This window comes from Pezoporus occidentalis, unplaced genomic scaffold (assembly GCF_034315485.1).
Source record: "Pezoporus occidentalis ecotype Australia unplaced genomic scaffold, CSIRO_AGI_Poc_V1 ctg7, whole genome shotgun sequence".
Taxonomy (NCBI): Eukaryota; Metazoa; Chordata; class Aves; order Psittaciformes; family Psittacidae; genus Pezoporus; species Pezoporus occidentalis.
In genome coordinates, this window is record NW_026916052.1 from 3977015 (window position 1) to 3997910 (window position 20896).

At 40.2% G+C, this 20896-nt stretch overlaps 3 protein-coding genes across 32 annotated transcripts in view; 1 reads left to right on the forward strand and 2 right to left on the reverse strand.

Annotated features, from left to right (window-relative positions):
- KIF25 (kinesin family member 25) overlaps nucleotides 1–8319 on the reverse strand; it is a 41153-nt gene extending 32834 nt beyond the window's left edge. For 2 of the 5 annotated variants that reach the window (XM_062641645.1, XM_062641644.1), the window contains exons 1-4: nucleotides 8130–8319; nucleotides 7246–7311; nucleotides 2989–3105; nucleotides 1253–1391 (exon numbers count right to left, since the gene is read on the reverse strand). In XM_062641645.1, the coding sequence (XP_062497629.1) occupies nucleotides 1253–1391; nucleotides 2989–3105; nucleotides 7246–7311; nucleotides 8130–8204 (397 nt within the window). In that variant the 5' untranslated portion in view covers nucleotides 8205–8319. Of the gene's footprint in view, nucleotides 1–1252; nucleotides 1392–2988; nucleotides 3106–3258; nucleotides 3501–4360; nucleotides 4497–7245; nucleotides 7312–8129 lie in introns of those variants that run through there. The other 3 variants (XM_062641647.1, XM_062641646.1, XM_062641648.1) reach the window with 3 other exon arrangements.
- DACT2 (dishevelled binding antagonist of beta catenin 2) overlaps nucleotides 1–11928 on the forward strand; it is a 275716-nt gene extending 263788 nt beyond the window's left edge. Inside the window, exon 5 of the transcript XR_009969106.1 lies at nucleotides 11918–11928. The gene's annotated coding sequence lies outside the window, so the exon portion shown is untranslated. The remainder of the gene's footprint in view (nucleotides 1–11917) is intronic.
- Nucleotides 11929–12663: 735 nt separating this feature from the next.
- AFDN (afadin, adherens junction formation factor) overlaps nucleotides 12664–20896 on the reverse strand; it is a 113991-nt gene continuing 105758 nt past the window's right edge. For 12 of the 26 annotated variants that reach the window (XM_062641818.1, XM_062641814.1, XM_062641813.1 and 9 more), the window contains 3 exons: nucleotides 19865–20381; nucleotides 15756–15840; nucleotides 12664–14811 (listed from right to left, as the gene is read on the reverse strand). In XM_062641818.1, coding sequence (XP_062497802.1) covers nucleotides 14667–14811; nucleotides 15756–15840; nucleotides 19865–20381 — 747 coding nt within the window. In that variant the 3' untranslated portion in view covers nucleotides 12664–14666. Of the gene's footprint in view, nucleotides 14812–15755; nucleotides 15841–19864; nucleotides 20382–20896 lie in introns of those variants that run through there. The other 14 variants (XM_062641823.1, XM_062641825.1, XM_062641822.1 and 11 more) reach the window with 4 other exon arrangements.

The window sequence follows — 20896 nt, forward strand, 5'->3', positions numbered from 1 at the left end:
TTTTAAGCAGAGAGGTGAAGGACAGCAATCTGCAGAGAATGAGTCAAGTTGCTGCATTTAGCAGATGGCATATTGATATTTGTAAGAGTGAACCATTAGTTTTAATGTCCATCTTCTGTAAAGCTTTACATGAAGCACAGAAAAATTTCTTTAACAGAAGCTCCGCAAATTTTCTGATGCACCAATTATTTCTGAACTTCTAATTTTTCTGAAAGTACAGTTACATAAAGACTTACTTAACATTTTTCTAGTTTTCTGCTTGACATCAGCTGCAAGCTATTCAGAAATCGTACTTTGGTCCATAACCTAGAGGCAGCCACTGGGTTCATCTGTTTTTAATACTAATAACCTGCTCTTCATTATTCAAGAGAAGTAGCCACTACACGCCTGCAGCCATTATAGACATCTCTTTCCCCCACACTTTGCCCATCTCATTGACTTATACGGAAACCTTTGGGGAACTGGGAATGATGATTTTTTTGTTTAAGCATCACTGAGCACAGTTAGACTCTTCATCAATAATTAGACTAACAGCTGTAGAAGAGTGATGGCTTGCAAACATGTTCAGAATTGTTATGTTTCTTTAATTGACAGTCCTGGTTAAGGAGTGTTTCATCCCCTCCCATTCAGTGCTCCACCAAACCTCCTGCTGTGCTCACACAACTGCTTCCAGAGCCAGGTGAACCTCTGTCCTAGATTAGCTCCCTGATCTGTGTGTGGTCACACGAACAGTTACATCAGTATAATGGAAAATCTAGTGAGAGGATTTTGATTTGCAAGGAAAAATTTCTCTATGATACACTGAAATATTAAGACTCCAGTCTGTTCTAATTTCAGACAGTATTTTCAGAAATCTCTGAAATCACTGGAGTCCTTTTCTGGTACAGTCAAAAACAGACAAATTTCAACTAAAGCAACACATTCTTTCTTCAGCTATTCTAAAATAGTCAAGATAACAAGCCTGAGAATTTCAGATTTACAATGTTACAGCTGAGCCAGCTCAGCAGCAGTCTAGTAGCAGCTGCAACCAACACAAAAGCTAAATCCAAATTATCAGTCACAACCTCTGCAGATTTATTTGTACTCTAATGCTTCATAACTCCTTGCTGATCTAATGTCAAACAAAAAAACAAGTACTACAATTTAAGTGACTCATTTCTCAAAAATCAACCTCGACCTTTTAACATTAGTAACATTTAACAATGACATTGTTGGTGTTACATGTTTGAAATATAAGTGTAATGAGTCTTACTTTGCACTGCTTCATTTTGCAGCTGTATCCCTTGGACTGCTGTCAAAACTTGGTAAAGATAAGTCTTGCTTTGACGCTGAAAGTCTTTTGAAAGTTCAAGAGCGAATGAATGGAGGCTCTTCAGGTCGCGCTTAAGCCTCTTCTCAGCAAGAACAAAAAATATTAAGACACAACAGCAGCAGTTAAAGAAGAATCAACATAACACCACCACAGATAATTATGGTGAGATCTCAGCATCAGGAACGACCCTCTAGTTGGTGAAGGAAAGTCTTCGGTATATCTTTAAGGATGTTTAGAGAAGGATCCTGCAAGATACTTAGCAATGGCATTTCCTAAAAAGGCTTTATGAATCCTTACCATGTTGTGGTACATGCTTCGACCATAACAAAGCTTCAGTTGTAACAAAGACTTTCTTATTTCATCAAATAAAAATAAGTGTGTGTGAGCATGTGTGTATTCTGTCCACTTATAAGACATATCCAGAATTACCAATGAAAAATTGTGATCCATATATCCATTACGGCATTCAGTTTCCACACTTTAATTGGGAGGTACTTGCTAAGCTTCACTCTAAGTCATTTCTTAAATAAACCAGTTTGAGGCCTTTCTATGAGAATAGCTGTATTCTGTGACATTCTTTTTCCAGTGGGGGTACAGAGCTTGTGTTAATAGACTAGTTTCAATAATAAAACATAATCTAAACTAAAAGGAAAAAAATCACTGCATTTCTCACTCTTGAAAGCCACAAAATAGAACTGGGAAGAAGTTTTAGCTTTTTGTTTTGTTTTTTACTACGGGTATGGGATTACCATTAATCTAGACTTTTATTTGGAGAGCTCTGCTTTCTCACCTAACAAGTACTGATATTTGATAGCAAATCATCTCAGTCCACTGTTATTGCATCACAAGAAGTTCTGCTGCTCTAACTAACCTAAAATGTGAAACACCACCACAAAATTTACTGAACAGAATCACTGTAATTAGAACAGAACAGTTCAGTTGGAAGGGAACTACAACAATCATCTAGTTCAACTATGCTACAATTACACAACATCCTTCTGCCTGTTAAGAATCAGCTTTCTTTCCCTAGGTACTTTCAGTTATTTTACACAGACATTCAGTGCTGCCTTGAGAAAAGCTGTCATTTGTGAGTGTCTCTAAAATGAATTCACTATTCTACAGGGTAACTTAAGGAATAAGTACTTTAAAAAAAAAGAAAATATTATGGCACTGGCAGAACAGTTCCAGTCTCTTTCATGCAAAATTGAGACGAGTGAGCATAGAGCAAACTACTCCCTCTGGTGAGGTCTGCCAGAGCAAAACTCCCAGTGAAATCAATGGAGCTCTCCAATGCTTTTACAAAGGATCTGGTTAAAATATATCACAATTACCGTTTTTTAGGGGATGTCCATATGATAGTCAAATCAGGGATTGCAAGGTTTTGAGTACACAAATATCTAGCTTGGATATTGACAGCACCTATACAAAGATCCTGGAGCTCAGAAGCAGCCACTTCTACCAGCTTCTCAGGTGATCTTGCAATCTATTGCAGCAAAACCACTACAAATTTTAAGCCAACTCAGGCATGACCACACATTACTGCAAGCACTGCTGTGAACACAGTAAAACCATAGATCATGTTCATATCTGACTGTTTCCTGCGTTTTACTATATTTGATAAGCACGTAAATGTTCAGGACATAGATCATGCCTGCATGGTTACTAAATGTCTTTACCTTTATTGCTCCATACATCTGGATTACAACAGAACTCTTCTGCAATTTCTGCTGCTGGCTATGAGCAGAGTAGAGCTGCAATACTTCATTAGTGCTTCTTCCAGCCAACCCTTGATACTGTTTAAATAAAAAACACCCAAATCAGCTAATAATCACCTTAAAGTGCTCATGTTTTCTGTTGCATTCTGTCCCCTTTGTCCCTGTAAACATTTTTAATTCAACTATCTGATCACATATGATGTTGTAAACACATAATTTCTTTGCTTTTACTTTTTTCTGAGTCATGTGAAGGATCACCTTGAGGCAACTGGCTAACATCAGAACATTCTACTTCCTTAGGGTGGCAAACCTCAGCAGCAGATTACTAATATGCACTTGCAGTACCTAAGACCTCTTACTTATGTGTGAGGTGGATCTGAATGGTTAAAACTCTGCCTTCACTTAGGGGAAAGGGCTGGTTACACAGCTGGTTTAAATGTCTTCTGGTAACTACATTCAGTGCAGGAAGGTCTCTGAAAGGACATGAAATAGAACAAGGACACACATAAACACGTTTTAGCTGCTAAAGTCCTGAAGAAGGTGGTAATACACAGCCCCCAACTTAGTGTTCATTGCTCTAGCTTTCTGCTAACACCAATTCTGTTACATTCTGTAGAGTTGCAGTGGTGCAAAATGGTACCAATAAAGCACTAAGCTGTGTCTTCAGTGATCAAAGCAACCAAAGCAACTTTTAAACGATGTGGAGAAAAATGCTTTCTAATAATCTAAAATTACTTATTATGCAAAAGCAATTCTTATGGCAAACTTTTTGAGATGTTGAAATTAATAGTGCAACTTTAAATACTGAAGGTCATGAACACAAAAAAGATCTCTGTAGAGTACTTGTGAAATTCTGTAATATGACAGAATCCGTATCATATGACAAACTGCTGTAATATGACAAAATCTATATTATATGACAAACTGTATTTCCATCATTTACTGACAGTCCATGTGCTTAAAATGAACTGCAACTTCTTCACCTACTTTTCCCTGCCACCTGTTGACATCTATCCTTAGCTAGTACTAACAGCCTCTTCCTTTATTTTTGGAATGCCCTTGTCTTTAGCACAGACTTATTTCCTACTTTATTGAGACCATAAATTCTATGCCTGCATTTCCCTGTTATTTAAATTAACAAAGCATAGAAGAGTACAACATAAAAGTGCTAAATGTACTTACAACATCTGATAACGGTAGGTAAAAAGTAAACATTTAATTGCAGTTTAACTACAGATGATACCTGCAAAAACAACAATACAACATCGTGGAGCTGTTAAAATAGAGATAGATTATCTTTTGCAAGAAAAGTACTTCACTTATCTAAACCAACCTTTTCATGTGGCTTTTTTCACATTCACAAAGCATGCATTTTCTAAGTGCAACTGGAGATCCTGCACAACTACACACCTTAGCACTAATATAAAGAATTGTTTTGTGGCAATGAAATAGCAGAAAAAGATTATTAAAAAAACCAAAACCAACAAAAACCAAAACACACACACACACAAAAAAGCCCAGACAAAAAAAAACAAAACCCCAAAACAACAACTCCTCTATTTTTTTGTTTTGTTTTGTTTTCTTACAGGCTTTAAGCCCCCAGACATTGGGAGTGATTCTATAGAGTGTTCACATGTTCTTTTCCTTCAAGGATTTTCAGGAGTGCAGTTACTCAGAAACAGTATTTACATATATACTTGACAAAAATGCATACAAGTAGCACACCAGAATTAGTAGGTCTAATCACATGTGGAAAGTTAAGCATATATATAAGCAATTGCAGTACTCAAGCCTTACTGTTAAATAAGCTTAAGCTAGTTAAAACCTACTTTTAACATCTAATACATTTTCCACCATCTGCACAGGGTTCCCCTGACCCCACATTTTGCTCAACATGAACAATAGAAGTGGAATGGTCTATCCTACTGTCATTGCAGTTAACCTCTCATCACTTCCACTACAATGTTTATCTTTATTGCAAATCCTGCCTTGGTTTTGAGGTTTTCTCCATTAAAATAGTTTTAGCTTTCATCAGACTTGTTCCAAGGCCACAACTTGCAAATCTGTGCTCACGCATAAGAGGCAAAAAAAAACTACTATAAAACTTTTTATAGTCAGCTTTATTATAAACAGAAGTGAAACTGAACTACTTAATAGCATTCTCCAAAGTAAAATATCAGTTCTGCAATTGGATCCTTTCTGGCAGACTTGGCTTTATGTATGGAAGGCTGCAGGATCAGGAATGGAAAGACAGGAAGGCTGCAGGATCGACCTCAAAGACTGCTAACAAAAGCAGGGGGCATGCCGGTAGACAAACACATTTCCAAATGGGCAAAAGCAAATATACAGAGAAAGAATCTGACTTCTTATGTTCAGTAATAACCCTTACAGTATGCTGTCAAGATTAAAACATACTAGGCTGCAGAAAACAGTGGCAGTGCTGGTATCTGTGATTGTCTCAAGTATACAAGGAAGGGAAGGTCTACAGCAAGAGGTAACATTTTTATTAGCCTGATACAACCCATAGGCAAACATTTACACTGCAAATCCTAATTTATAGCTATCATCAGAAGTTTGTCTTCACAGCTCCCTAACTCCCTTCATCCAAAATGAATCCAATTAGCTTTTACAAGTTAAGAATAAGACCTCTGTTAACCCTGGTCACTGTGAATGAACTTGTTACAGCTCAATCGTTCAGGCAACTTCACCAGCAGACCTGAAGGATCAGTGATTGATAGCTGAGGGCAAGTGCTTTTTTTTTGCCAACATAACTGATGAAATACCAGGAGATACGGTGCAACATTGCACAACCTTAAATTCATCTATTTAAAACTAGTGTTCTTTTTAATAGAGACTCTTCAATTGAGGGAGAACTATTTTGCAGATGTCAGTTTAGCTCATGCTTTCACACTGCTGGGGCAAATTAACCAAGAAGTGAAAATCTATTTAATAACTATCTGATTAGAAACATCAGCAGAAGGTTAACTGCAGAGTATTTCCATGGATCATTTGACCTTGTTTCTGAGTGATGGTGGTAACACTGCCATGCTCCTCATGTGTCTGCAGGTGCTCGTATCTTTCAGCACATTTTTCACTAAACTGAAACAGTGCTTGAAAATGAAACCCTGGAAAACAAGGTTTCATTATCTAATATTCATATAACTTCTTCCTACATCTAATGCACCTTACTGATGAGAAAAATCTATTTCTTGTGCTTGTGAGAATAAAGTAAATAAAAATCAGTTGACATATTTAAGGTCTCTGGTAAATATTATAAAGCAGAACAAAAATAATAGCAACATTTTCTCAGAATAAATGACAGTATTATTCTGTATACCTACCAAAACTCATTTCAGATGTACCATCTGCTTCCAGTCAGGCTTTGAAAAACGTTAAATCCACTTTTATCCACAGGTGTTAACAGACCCACATGGAAGGCAAATGGCTTTCCTGAGGTCACCCAACCATCTAATGTTTCAGCCCAGATTAGAAACTCTTGGCCAACAGTCCGTATCACAACTAATACAGCTGGCTCTACTCCAGCAGCGCAGATCAATACTCAAAATTCTCTAGATCTCGGAAATCCTACCTTTGAAGACCCCAAACATTATCACAGACTGTTCCTTGTTTCAGTAATGGTCTAAGAACAACATATGTTTCTGTAGAATGAGATAAGGAAATCAGGGCATCCAGTTGTTGCTGGGTGCTCTGTGATCAAGTTCTGCAAGAGTACCTTGCATTTTTTACACAAGTGTAACACCAGTGCTATGAAGACATGCAAAAGGGCATCTCTGGTAAGTGTACTGTTAACAAAATGTCTTTTCTGCACTCTAAGAACAGTCCTTTTTAAGCATGATCCTAATTATGTCTAAAAAGTATTCCTTCAAAACCTACCTTTGACTTTCATACATTTCCCTGCAAGCAGAAAGCAGTATGCTGCATTTAACACTAGCAGAGCCATTCCCTCAGTTCACTTTTATAGATTTAAACCAACAGCAATTACTTAAATGCATGCCAACTTCTAGTTCAGGAGTCTATTGTTACTGCTACCATTTATGATTCATATGTAAACAAACAGAAACACAGAAATGCTGAGCCTTGATCCCTTCATAGATTTCCCCAACAGGTGATGAGTTCAAACCCTGAAAACAGGAGGCAGATTTCAGTGTATATCTTATTTTCATGAGAATTCTTCCTGGACAAACAAACAATAATTACCTCTGCAAGTTTTAGATGGAGAGCAGCATTTTCAGTTTCCAGGACAACTATTCTTTCTTCTTTGGCCTAAGGAACAAAACCCACCAAACACCAAAAACTAAAAATGACGGAACCATGAGTTTGATGGATACTATTATGATCGCGTTTATTATTGTATTGCTCTGTTTCTCAGGTTTCTCAGCCTTCTGAAATGACAGGACTACCTACCCCCAATCTCCTCAGCACAGTAATGTTTAACACCTCTTTATTTCCTGTACTCTTGTCATTTTGCCTGCTTGCACAGAGATACACACGTACAAGGTTTCAACTGCTTTTTGCTTTATAAAACCATCTCCTGACATTTTTCAGATGTATGGCCTTTAGAGAAATTCTAGTCATAGAAAAGGAGGTTGGAAGGGCCCCCGAGGATCCTCTGGTACAACCTTTCTAGGCAAAGCATGACTTGGACCTGATGTCCCAACACTCTGACCAGCTCAGAACATTCTCATTTGTTTATAAACAACCACACAGATGTCTATTTCCAAGGCTGCACTGCTGGACACCTCCAACAGCGCGGCAGCAAGACTATTTCTCGGTGCAGGTGCTGTCTCACAGGGGCATGCCCGCTCTGCCGAGGAGGGCTCCTCACAGTTCTGAAGCCCCGTTTCCAGCCCAGCCCGAGGTGAAGCAGTCCCTCCCCTGCCACATCCCCATAGGCTGCTGTATTGAGGATTCTCGCCCAAATGTTAAGCCTAGAGCACACGTTTTTAACAGAAGGGGCCGGAGGGCCTCACCCCCTCTCCCAGCGGCCCAAGGCCCCTCCAGGTGCCCCGCCCTGCCGCTCCAGAGCCCGCCCCAGCGCCCGCCCATCGCCTCCCTTCCCGCCGCCGCGGCGCGGGGCTCACTCGCAACCGCTGCTCCAGCTGCCGGAGGCGCTGCGCCCACACGGAGCCCGGATCGAGCCCGCTCCGCGGCCGCATCGTCCTCCCTGCTCCGGCGCCGCGGCACAGCAGGGCCGAGTAAGGCCCCGAGAGGATTTAAACCGGCCAATGCGGGACGCAGATGGCGTGGCCGCCACGGTGACAGGGCCCGCCTCCTTCCCCGCCCAGCAGCGGGCGCCAGCTGCGGCCTTTAGGCGCTCCATAGGGGATGGAAGTATCCCTCCTTCGCCTGGGTCACTTGTGATAAGTGGCCTCGGCCTCTGAGTGGGAGTGTCGTTAAGTTAGGGTAGGGAGGGGATAAAGGGAAGCCTAGCACTCCAAAGGTCCAAGGTACGGAAAGATTCCTCCTCAGAACACTAGTTCTTGGGTGTGCAAGCCTCGTGTTGAGGGTCAGTGGCGGCAGCAAAGGGAAGGAGGAGGAGAGAGCTTAGAGCTCTTATACTGGGTACGGGATTTCCTTCCTGAGCAGTTGTGATGTGTACTATGGGCTAAGGCTGGAAAGGCCACAAAGAAGATTAAAGGATAAGAACATCCGTTGTTGGGGCTGGGGGAAAGGCGGCTGAGGGGAAATCTGGTCACTGTCTGTAAGCACCTGATGGAAGGCTATAAAAACAAGAGAGCCCAATGACTACAAGAGGCAGCAGGTACAAACTGAGATGTGAAACTTCATCTGAACTTTAAATACTTCTTATTGTGAGAGTAGTCAAAGGCCAGCACAGGTTGCCCAGAGGGGTTGAGTCTCCATGCCTCCATCCTTGGAGATAATCAAGCCCCAATTAAGCAGAGCTTTGACCTTGGGCTATGTGATACACAGAGGTCCCTTAAACTGCAACTGTTTAGTTACCCTGTGAACAAAGCCAGTGCTAGTCTTAGGGGATGGACAAAGCCTGCTGGTCCAGCTGCTGTAGGAGCCCTAATTGGCTGCCCCAGGTGGAAGCTATTCATTCAGGCTATGGCAGGGGGTCTCACACTAAGGTGAATGCTATACACATTAGTAATACTACTTAGTGCTCAACTGTATTGCACTGAAAGATTAACATCTTAAAAAGAGTCACAATACTATTTGGCTATTAAATGTGAACATATACCAGATACAAACATGCCAGCTTCTCAGAAGTGGGAAATAATGCTATTTTTGCACTAGAGTTTGGGGTTGTTGTTTTGTTTTGTTTTTGAAACCAAAGCCAGCATCATAATTACAGAGGAATCCAGTTCTGCATAACAGCAGTCTCAATTTACTGTCTACTGAACATGGTGAATGCGCTCTCACACAGGCAGTAGAAAATCCAAAGGCATGCAGCAGTGGACTTCTCCATGTCTGGCACAAAAGGGATAGCAGTGCTTCACAGAGGAACCCAGATGAAGCCCAGCTATCACATACCAAACCAAACATTCCTGTGCAGCTCTATCAACTGTCTTGGTGGTACTATAACATCCACAAACTGTAGCCTCAGTCTAAAACCAAAACCCCTCAACAAACTGTCTGGCAGCTCCTCAACAGTTCATCCTTGCAACTAGTTCTATATCGGTGGAAAAATGAGAACTGACAAATGGATACAGGCTTCAAAAAAAGAGTCCCAAAGTACTGTGATACTGTGGATTTTAGGAGATGTTGGCACTAAGTAAAGCAGACAGGTTTTTATCAACATCAGCTATTTTTGGAAGTTTAGTAGCTTGAGGGGTATGATTCACAATTCTTGACACTGAGCTGTGATTTTTAGATGTCATGCTTATCCTCTAGCAGCAGGAATCAAATCAGAACAGTTCCAACAGAACTCAGCTTCATCTCAGAAAGATCACCTCTGAAATGTAATGGTTGATCTCTGCCTCACTGTGGATTTTACCCACTATGAATGATATTAAGAATCTGGTTTCTGTAGGCTGTAACAGAGAAGACTTAATTCGCTATCATTCTGACTTTAAACTAGTAACCTAAAACTGAGCAGCCCCAGACTGCTCTTATTTAGTCATTCCTCTGTACACAGCAGGTTACATAGTGCTGAAAAATCAGTCCCCTCTGTATAAAAAAAAAAAGCAAAACAACCAATACCCCCCCCCCCCCCAATTACAGTGTGTTCTGTCACTTGCCATAATAGCATTTTCCTTCTATTTCCAAAGCAAAGGGGAAGTTGCTTGATGTATGGGGAACAAAAAAAGTCTGTCAGTGAGATCTAGGCAAGAAAGGAATACAAAATCCAGCTATCTGCTGGAAATGCTGCAAGGCTGTGTTCCAAGCATGCCTGTCTACACTGATTCTCTACTTCGAAGAATCTTTGGTTCCCCCCCCCCCAACTTCTACCACCTTGATCCCATCTTCCCCCTGCAAATGCAGGGCCCTCCTTGGTACAGATCTTTCTGAGGAACCAGAGGGCCAGATATATAATGAAAATGGCTCAATCCACTTTTAATTTTAGCATCAGTGGTGGATTATAAAGCTTAAGATACCACTGAGGAAGCATTGTGTTGAACACTTCTGATACATTTTTGGTCAGACTTACCAGACTGGTCAAGGCAGCTTTAAACTAGATTTGTTGTAGGGGTGGCACTGATCCATCCCAACTCTACCAGTTGGATGCCAGCACCTGTAATGAATGCTCAGAGTGATGCAGAACAGCTCCAGTGGAGTTTGGCTGAGATGCCTCTATACAAATGCCTTTAATATGGAGACTAAACAAGAGGAATTAGAGATGTGTGCATACAAGCGCATGATATCATTGGCATCACAGAAACATGGCGGGGTGGCTCCTGTGACTGGAAAGTTGGAATGGAAGGTTATAGGCTCTTTAGGAAAGACAGGCTGGGCAGGTGGGCAAGGGGTATAGCTATTTATGTCAAGGATAGGCTGGAGAGTTTGGAACTCTGCCTGGGGACAGGTGATGGGCCAACTGAGAGGCTGTAGGTAAGGGCTGAAGGGAGAATATGATGCTGTACATTACTGTGGGGGTCTGTTGCAGACCACCAGATCAGGAGGGCTGCTGAGAGCAGCAGACCTGGCTGCATATGCAAATATAATTTCATACAGTTATCACAAAGGTCATCATCAATTAAAGTAGCAAGAGCTGTGCTACGACGGATGACAACTCATGTCCCTAATGCAAAGCAAACCACATCACTGTTCAACTCCCACCATACTGGTTTGATCCTTTGGCAAACCTGACCTGAACTTTGCAAAGCATAGCTCAAAACTTGTTTTCTCACTGAAAATGCATTACCACTGTTGTACAGTGCACAGTTCCTTCCCTGCCTCCAACCCCCCCCCCCCCCCCCCAACCCCTGGATTACTTTAGTCTGGAAATAAATGTTTCCATGACAGTTCACAGCTGCAACAACCATAGTCTCATCAAATATATCACTTTTTGCTTTTGTACTGGTTCTTTGCTCTTGCTTATACTAAGGGGCTGACATACAGGAGGAGAATGGATCGTTTCTCTTCTAGACTACACATTCTGTATTCAAAAGTTATTTTTCTTTAGGCTGTTCTCACAGTCAAAAGCTACCCTCAAAACATGGATGAAAGACTCCCCTCAGCCATACCCTGAGGTCCTGGCAGTCATTTCATTGAAACATACTAAACAGCATTTTTGACATTCTGTGGTTCCTTTAGCGCTTTCCCTGCCTTTGCACACACATTTATTACACTAAAAAACTAGAATATCTTCATCATTGATTTTAAAAGTTCCAGCATGGAGATCCCACAACTCAAGAGATCAAGGTACTCACCTGGAAAGACACAAGGTCTTTCCCAGCTCTAGAGGATATTCAGCAACAGCAGTAGGCAGCTACTGGCCTAGTTCCCTCCTGCACCCTTCCCATGCAGAGCTTTAACTGGTGTCTCCCAAGAGTCAAATCATCCAGCCTTATCAATCTAACAATAAAAGAGGAGCACCACCATTTAGCTCAACCTTCATTCAAAACTACACACTGAATTTGAGCCCACCCCTCCAAATTTCCAAGTCAGCCAAACAGTTTCCACCCTCCAGAGATTTGACAAAAGTTATCCTGCGTTTGTGTTCAAAATAAAGAGATCAAATGACTTTTTAACCACAGCAATCACACTGGAGACTCCAGTTGCCATACTATTTACTTTTCTGAAAGAAGCTGCATTCCAGGTTCCTCTTCACTGTTAGAAAATACAACTTTGCACTTGAGGAGGATACAAATACAGCGCAACTCACCCTGCCAATATTCACTATTTCCTAAGTTGCTGGTTAAGCTGTAAAAATTATTCTTTCAAGTCCCTGCTGCAGATCTTGAACATCAGGCCAAGAAATTCTCCTCTCCGATCAGTTAAGAATTAGCCTTCTCTGCAAGTGGCTTCTCCATGTAGAATTAATTTGAGGTTTTAGTCTATTCATTATGAATACACTGACTTTGTTTGCCAGTGTATTTTAAAAGGACAGGTAAGGCAAAACATAATAATGAGAGTCCCTCTGGTTTACAATAATGCTGTTACGCAGAATCAAATAACAAACAGTATAAAAAACCATTTAATGCAAAGTTAAATACAATACAAACTTTATTAAAAATAGGTTGCAAGTGAAATACAGTAGAAATGGGAAACTACAGCAGTTTTGATGTTTTTCATAATAATGCACAGACAAATACGAAAAGCACTTTTACACATATTCACACTTGACCCGAATGCCCAATAGCGGCCAAATCCACTCAACTGAAGGTTATAGGTATTTTTTTGCTAAGCCTTTTTCAGATTCTAGCAGCAACAGTAATTCAGCCACAGCATAAGTTTTTTTCCTTAAGAAAAATTTGTCACTGTAAGGCTGCTAGTGTTCTCAAGATAAATTGGGAGAGGCTTGCTTTTCCTGATTAACAGACAGAGCAAGCATGCAGATCCTTCATTAACACTTTGAACCAGTTTAATCTTCTACTTCATATTTAACAGGTGAAACGGTAAAAGCACACTTTCAAATAAGAAACCTGAAATACGTAAAAAATATTTACACTCCAATTTTCATTAACTTGCATTTATTTATCATACAACTCTTATTAAAAGTGATTTCTTTCCCAAGGCAGTGAAAGTCTACCCCTTTGTATTTGGAAGTGTGCACAATTTCCTAAATATATATTTATAAGAGAACAATATGATACAGAAAAAAAAAAAATCATCTAAAGCCAGTAAAGGGCTTTGTCAAATAGAAAATTTGTTTGGAATCACAATATATATTGTCTTAACATCACACAATGAGAAAAACTCTGATGAGGTCCTTATTCCCAACATCATCAGCCACATAAGCACAGCTGAAGAAATGGTGGGAGGAAAAAAATTAACAAGTTAAAATTAAATAAGGCTATTACAGTGTGGAAAAATAGCTTGAACTGCCAACAAGATTTTCAGGACAACAGTAATGGAATGCCAGTAAAGCCAGGTAGACTAAGGAGCAGCTCACTAGCACTGCTTCCTCAGCATAAGCAGAGATGGTCCATTGCTAGCACACCAGCTCTGTTAACGACCCTACAAACACTCCCAACCAGCAGTACTGTATTTGATGCTTCACACTTCAGTCTCTGTCTCTAATATGCCAGTTCACTTCTCCATAGAAAAAAAATAAAGATATTGCTGAACTGATAATAGCAGACTTAGCAGTACTGTTCCATGCCTAATCACCTCATAATTTCTAATCTACCTTCCTCAGGGGACATACCTATCTGTTCTGCTCACCTTGGAACAGGAATCATTACTCCTTGTCTTTTACACATTCCTAACATTTTGGTCCTAGCTGATGAAGGGCCATTACTGTAGCCTACTAGCTATTGCTTACGTAATGTTTAATAAATCAACCATCCAAAGGTCGTATCTTCACGTTTTCAAAAGTCTGAAGCACTTACAGTGGGGATGCATCAGCATACAGACTTCTGTAATAACAGACAGGCAACCCTTTTGGAGCCCAAAAATACATAGGACTAGAAATATTTTTATTCCAAGGTTCTACCTACAGGATGTGTGTTATCCAGTACTAAGTAATAGTAAAATGTGTTGATATGCTGATCATTCTATGAACACCATAGTCAGACTTGCATATGAAGTCTTATTTAAGGTGGCACAGACATTGCCTTCTTACCAACCTAAACTACTAATTTCTAGTGCACAGTTTAGTTTAGGCAGTTCAAGCTATTCTCACTCTCTCTGCTCAGCAGCTAAAACAAAAGTGTGTCTGTAGAACACCAGGAAACAGAACTTTGACAAGTGCTACTTGGTCTGGTGCACAAGAACTTAACCCCCAAAACAGAAAGGAAAAAAAGTTACCTTCACGTGATTCATATCTTTAAAATTTTACAGTGCTTTCATTGTATAAACCACAAGCTCCTGGCAAAGTAATCAGTTTTCTTGCTATTGCAACATCTCTAAATCTTAATTAACAGTCTTAGATATAGAGGAATCAAAGTCACTCCTTTCAGAAAACATTCATTTTCTGTTCATTAGTAGTGTGCCCCCCATCTCAATCCCTCAATTCAGAGATCTTCAGTTACATCTGATAAGGTGCTTTATTTTGTGTTCAACTCATTTTCCAGTTCCATTAATTTCCTAGAAGCTTTTACTTTATTGGATACATCCTGACCCTGTGAAAAAAGTCGCTGGCGTTCCCTGAATGTCAAGTTTTCTGGTGCTCCAGGTAAATCTGTATCTTGACTGGAAATGGGAAGAAAAAAAAAGTCTTTATAATTCTTATCTATAATAATCCTAAATATAATAATTCTTAGTGACATGTATGGACTGATAGCTTTCTGACTACAGCAAAAGATTCTGTTTAGTGTTTCACAAGGTGTTGCTCCCCACATGTACCTTTAATTCTGACATTGTGCTATCATTTTGACAAATTAAGGGCTCATGACAAAGCTTTTAGGTCTCAGCAAAGAAAGCTACCAGTACTGAAGTACACTGCAGCAGCTGCAACACCCCTGTATCTCGTTCTGTACTGGCAAAGCTTACAAGTGCAATCATTGCCTCAGCTCTTGCACTGATCTCTTATCCCTGTAGCAAACAGATTTTTGCATTATGTTTTACCACAGTGAAGGTGTCAAATCATTCTGGACTAATCTCTACATACGTGATTAACCCTCATATAACAAAGCTTTACTATATATTTAAATTTCTTGATCAGAACTTTCACTTTAGCTCCAAGGTGTCTGCTCTGCAGAGAATCACTGACTACATGTTAAAACGCAGGAACAGGACTAATTAGCTTCTACAGAATCCTAGCCGAGCCCAAGTCACAGCTTCAGTATGCTACACAGTAAAGCTGCCATTCACATATAAGATACAGCCTGTATTATTTATGCTTATCAGCAATTTGGTAAGAATTCCACTAGAGAGGTACTGTTCTGATTTACAAATGTACTTAAACTGGTTGAAGTTGTTCATTTACACTGATCATTCCATTTATTCAGCTGTAGCACTGAAATTTGCTGCTGTCATGTAGTACTTCAGATCACCAAAAGACTTGTGGAGAACTCAGTTGTATATTATAGTAACCCAAGGTACTCCAGAGCCAGATGAAGAACTCCTGAATAGCCCACAGGAATAAAAAACAGCCAAGCCAGGTATATAAAAGTTAACTGACTCTTGGACGTCACCTTTTAGATCGTTTGTCTCTTGGATCCCGATAGACTTCATGGGCCCCAACAGCTGCTCCTGTAGATCCAGTGTATGAATTTACTCCTTATGCAAAAGTAAAAGTTGAAAGACTGCAGTTACAACATGAAAGTTTTATATTTCTTCAAAAAGGTGCAGTGCTTCTTTCAAGAACTAATCTCAAACTAGAATCAGAAATAAATTTTGAGGGCCATCAATATTTAAAACCAGTACTACTAAATTCCATCCCCCTCCCAAACAGCTATAGTTTTGTTACTCCTAATTTTGAGCCAGAACTCATTTTGTATAGCTTATCCAGCACATATTGATTCACAGTCTCTATCGTAAAATGGCTTACTCTGAGAGACATTAGAGGTTGTTCAAGGAGATTGACAGAAAGAGCAGCACACTAAATATCCTGCAACAAGCTCCAAAGGAATAGGTTAGCTGCCACTGCTCTTTACAAGGCTGTAAGTAAGCCAGGATTAGGATATACCATCTTTGCAATTCAGCAGTCACACTTCTTGTCTCTGTTTAGTCTCATTAAGTAAACTATCACTCAGAAAATGCACCCCCCTCCCTTGAATTTAAATTTCAAGCAAGTTACCTTGCAGCACTGCACCTTTAGTTTAACTTGATCTAACACACAGGTTTTACACATTATATTAATTGTTTCTAAAGGCCACAAGACAAAACATTTTCTTTCCAATCAAAAAGTTTATCAATTTAATTGATATTTAGGACCATATTATCTTAGTAACTGTCAGGAAAAGAGTAAAAAGTGTCAGCACAATACTCAGATTTGTCTGCAGACAGTTCTAGTGTCAATATTGTATGTGTTATGTCTTGTGAGCCTTCTTTGGTACAAAAGAAAATGTTTGCTTCTTCCACTGGTATATGTAACTTATAAATACTCACACAAGCAAGTTCAGCTAGTGTGTGGTAAGCTGATTTTTTTCCACCAAAACTTTGCAGCAGACCAAATCATACAAGGTATGCCAGACATATGAAAGGTTTTTTCATTTCAGAAATGTATCTTACATGCGTGTCCCTACTTTGAACGGGCCCACATGCTGTGGTTCACACTTCCACCTGCTTGGCAGTTTTGATTTGGGTGTTGATTTTTCTCTGGGTTAGTTGACAGACCAAATGGTCTTAAGAGACCCAGTGGAAGAAGGTACGAGAGCAAAATTTGCAGAAGCGTGGTTTACTGGAGTTAATGTTGAGAACAGAAGAGAGCCATAAAGGAAAGGAATGTAAGAGAGTCAAGCGAGATGGGAGATGGTAAATTGCACAGTGAATTCTGCATTTTGTGCAAACGGCTTTGTACGTTACGCAGGCAGTCTTCTTAGAAGCTTGAGCAATCAGGTGAAGTTAACCTGTTCTCATGGCTATTTTGAAAATTATGAAATAAGAGTATTCAGAATTAGTTGTATGGTTTATGAATTAGGTTATTAAAGGCGAAGCATCATACTACAATATTCCTTAATTGTTACCAAACCCCTAACCAGATCTCTGTAGATTGTCCTGCTGATTGTTTTCCAGGAAAAACAAATGCGCACACGCAAAAAATATCACTGAACATTTCACTTTCCTGAGATTCATTTTTCCATTAAAGTTAACAAAAAACAGGACTGGGAAATGCAGTTACATATGAGATGGCATTCTGGGTTATGGACAATGGGAGGCAAGAAGACTAGAGGTGACAATCAGTGACTGATGGTTCCAGAGTTACTTAATTTATTACATGTACAGACTTCAACATGCCAAAACAGGAAGGGAAGCAAGGGCCTTTGGGAGCCTATGTGTTGTGATGGAAGGTACAGTTTGTGTTCTGTTACAGTTGGTTTCAAATAAGAATTTCTAGAAAAAGATAGTCCTCTGAATGAACACAAACTCAGTACAGACATAGAGTCCAAAAGTTTCATGTCAGAATATTCCTAAGAGCAAGCTAAGAACATAGTCATAGTGTTTAAAGAGAATCTCTTCTGATTATTTCCTGTCTTTAATCTTATTTTTTAACTCATTAATTCTTTGTGACTTAAGGTGCTCAAAAGCTAGAGCCCTTCTGATACAAAACCGTGATTCGGGTTCACTGGCTGAGGGCTAACATGCATGGGAGGCAGGCATAATGGCAGTATTTCCATTGTAATGACAGTACATCGCAGGTAGCATGCAGTGTGTCTTATTTACAGTCTAGCGACAACACCCTGAAAAGCTAAAACCTTCCCTCACCGTCCTTTAAGATTTAGAACCTATGACATAGCCAGACAGGAGTGACAGACGGGCTTGCAAGATCCATAGGGACTACTACATCACAAGATCATCATGCAGCAACACCACAGTAAATAAAAAGTTGTTTTTTTATCTTTAAACAAGTATCTTGTGCAACTTGGGTGCTGTACTGACCCCAAAGAATGAAACTGCTAAGCATCAACTGTTACCAGCTGGACAGTAATTTTAACAGCTGAACTACTGTTCTTTCAGCAATATTAAAACTACACAGTACTGTGCAGAGCTACACCGTGGCACTGAACACAGCCCAACTGTAGCAGAAGCTAATCTGCCATGCAAAGGAAAAGATGCCTTGCTCAGAAACAATGACTGGAGCCTCAATTAAAAAGGATGCACAGGAAGCTCAGAGTATCATGTACCTGCTTGGCCTGATCCATACCCTAATTCAGATTCATACACTACTGCATCTGGATTAGAAGTGCTTCTGATAGACTGAACCCATTCTGAGGCTCATATGCTCCCTATGATCAGGGCACGCACCAGACCTCTGATTAACAGTGACTTTTCTAACTTGTTAGGTGGCCAAAAAGTTGATCAGGGATATACCATATTGTAGGTTTCCACATTTGTCACTGAGCCTTGAATCCAGTAAACAAGTTAGCCATTTGGCTAGAAGCCAGCATAAACACTTTCTATTGCTACCTCAGGTGACTTTGCTAACCTTTGTGTTTTAGAAGGATGGTTTGATCAGCTGGAGTTCACCGTCAGGCACTTGTTGACTTCCAGCATAAGTAAAAGGAACAAACTAGGGAAATGTCATTGCCACCATTCCCCTCAGAAGGATACAGAAGCAGAAAAAAAATGTCAGGGTAGCAGTGGCAGATGCTGCTATTTAAAGACAAAATACTGTACTAATAAAGTGCAAATTTGTAAGAGTGAGATCTACACAGACATGTACTCCAAGAGTAAAGTATTTAAGATTCCTCCTGCAGAGCAGTGGTTTAAACAAATTTAGCATGGAACTTTGGACTGAGCTAGCTTTGAATTCATGAGTCTAACTAAAGTAGTACTCTGCAGATAAAAGACGTTGCTGAAGTTACCAGCAGCTAGAGCTCTACTTGAAATTAAAACTCCATTATGGTTGCCCACCTGGAGCTGTAAAAGAAACAAGATGAGGTGACAAAGAAATACAGGACGTAGAAGGGAAGGGAACGACAAAGACAAAAAGCACTAAGATGAAATTTAGGGTTTTGTCTCTTTTTGCAAGAGAACTGCACTGTACAAGCCAGAAGTACAGGAATGGTGTCTAATACGTGAAACTAACTGCATGTTCCTATATGCCTCTTGATGCTTGTATATTTAAGAACTGCATCTACAAAGGTCATTTTTAAAGCCATTTGCACACACCATTGGAAGACAGAACCCTGGTACCAATAATGAAAGCAGAAGATAAGCTCTGTCCATGAACCCATATGAAAAGGTTTCCTGTGTTCAAGAAAGGTGCACTTCCAGATGCCCTGAGTAAACAGTGGTCAGTCATATAAAACAAATCACTGAAAGATACAGAGTGAAAGCCAAAACCAACAGTACTTTGAATTGGTTGAGTAACAGTTAAAATCACTTCTGATTCATTGTGTGAAAGATGGAACTTTTTGCTTTTGAAGAGTTTGGGTAAAGAACAAGGAAATTTGAGAGATCAAAATAATTAAAAATTGGAGAATTGATATTAAGATCAGGATTTAAATTAGATCACCACAGTGAAAATAGTGATTAAGTGGGGAGGAAAATAAATCACAAAGTAAGAGATCAATCCACAACACCAGAGTTGAAAACACGAGGACAGTTCTGCAGAGACGGTTGAGGTCATGGTGTCTACCTTTAGAGCTGCTGGCATGGATGACACTTGGTTTGTTTGGTGGGGGCGGGGGCTGGCTTTTTTTGGCAGTAGTACTGTTGGCATTGACTGGAGATGACTGGAATGAGTTTGAAAGAAAGAGGCCATCTGAAACTGGGCGAGGCTGGCGGGAGGGCTGCTGTGGCTTAAGGGTGGCAGGAGGAAAGTCACCATAAGATTTTCGTGTGCTGGAGTACTTATCCTGACCTGCTAGACTGGAATCCTCCTCCTCCTCATCATCATCATTGTATGCAACAAACTTGGCAGTATAAATCGTGTCAGGGGAGAGGACCTGTGTTTTGAGGTAAGAGGTGTTTCGCTGAGGTGGGGGAGGAGGAGCGTTAGATGAAGGGGTTGGGGATGGGAGTTCATATTCCCGTGGAAGCGGAGGTCTGTACAGACCAGGCTCATCAGGCTCCAGTAATCTTCGTTCTGCTTCATCGTGTTGCCTGCGCCTTTCAGCCTCTAAGCGACTGTAATACTCCTCTTCCTGTCGCCTCTGCAAGTCCAGAGGAAACAGAAACACAGTGGTCAGAAACAGACATTTCAATCTAAGAGCAATTTAAGCACTCCAGCACCAAGCTACAAACAAGTTTTTTTGTCTCCTTTTCTGGCAATCAGCAGGGCATCCATATGGACTCACACAAAGAATATTTACTACGAAAACCAGGGCAGCTGTCCTGCAACACAGCGTTGCTTTTATTTCCAGATTTACCTCTACCTGCAGTAACTAAGGCAACTAACTGCCTGTGCGAACTAAGGGCGATTCCAGCTTTTATTGCTCAAAATGTAACCACAGTTAATAAGAGGCAGATTTAATAAAGCTGTAAAGAATCTGTGGGAGAGGAAAAGAACTAAAATTAACTACAGCCTTAAAAAAAAGGAACTTTGTCATTTTGCTGCATGCCTATACAAAGTAAATTAATCAATAGAGCCTTGGGATAGATGACTCCTAACAAAAGCTTCTCATACAAGTACGAAAGAAACTGGTACTTACAGAAATCAAATTACAAA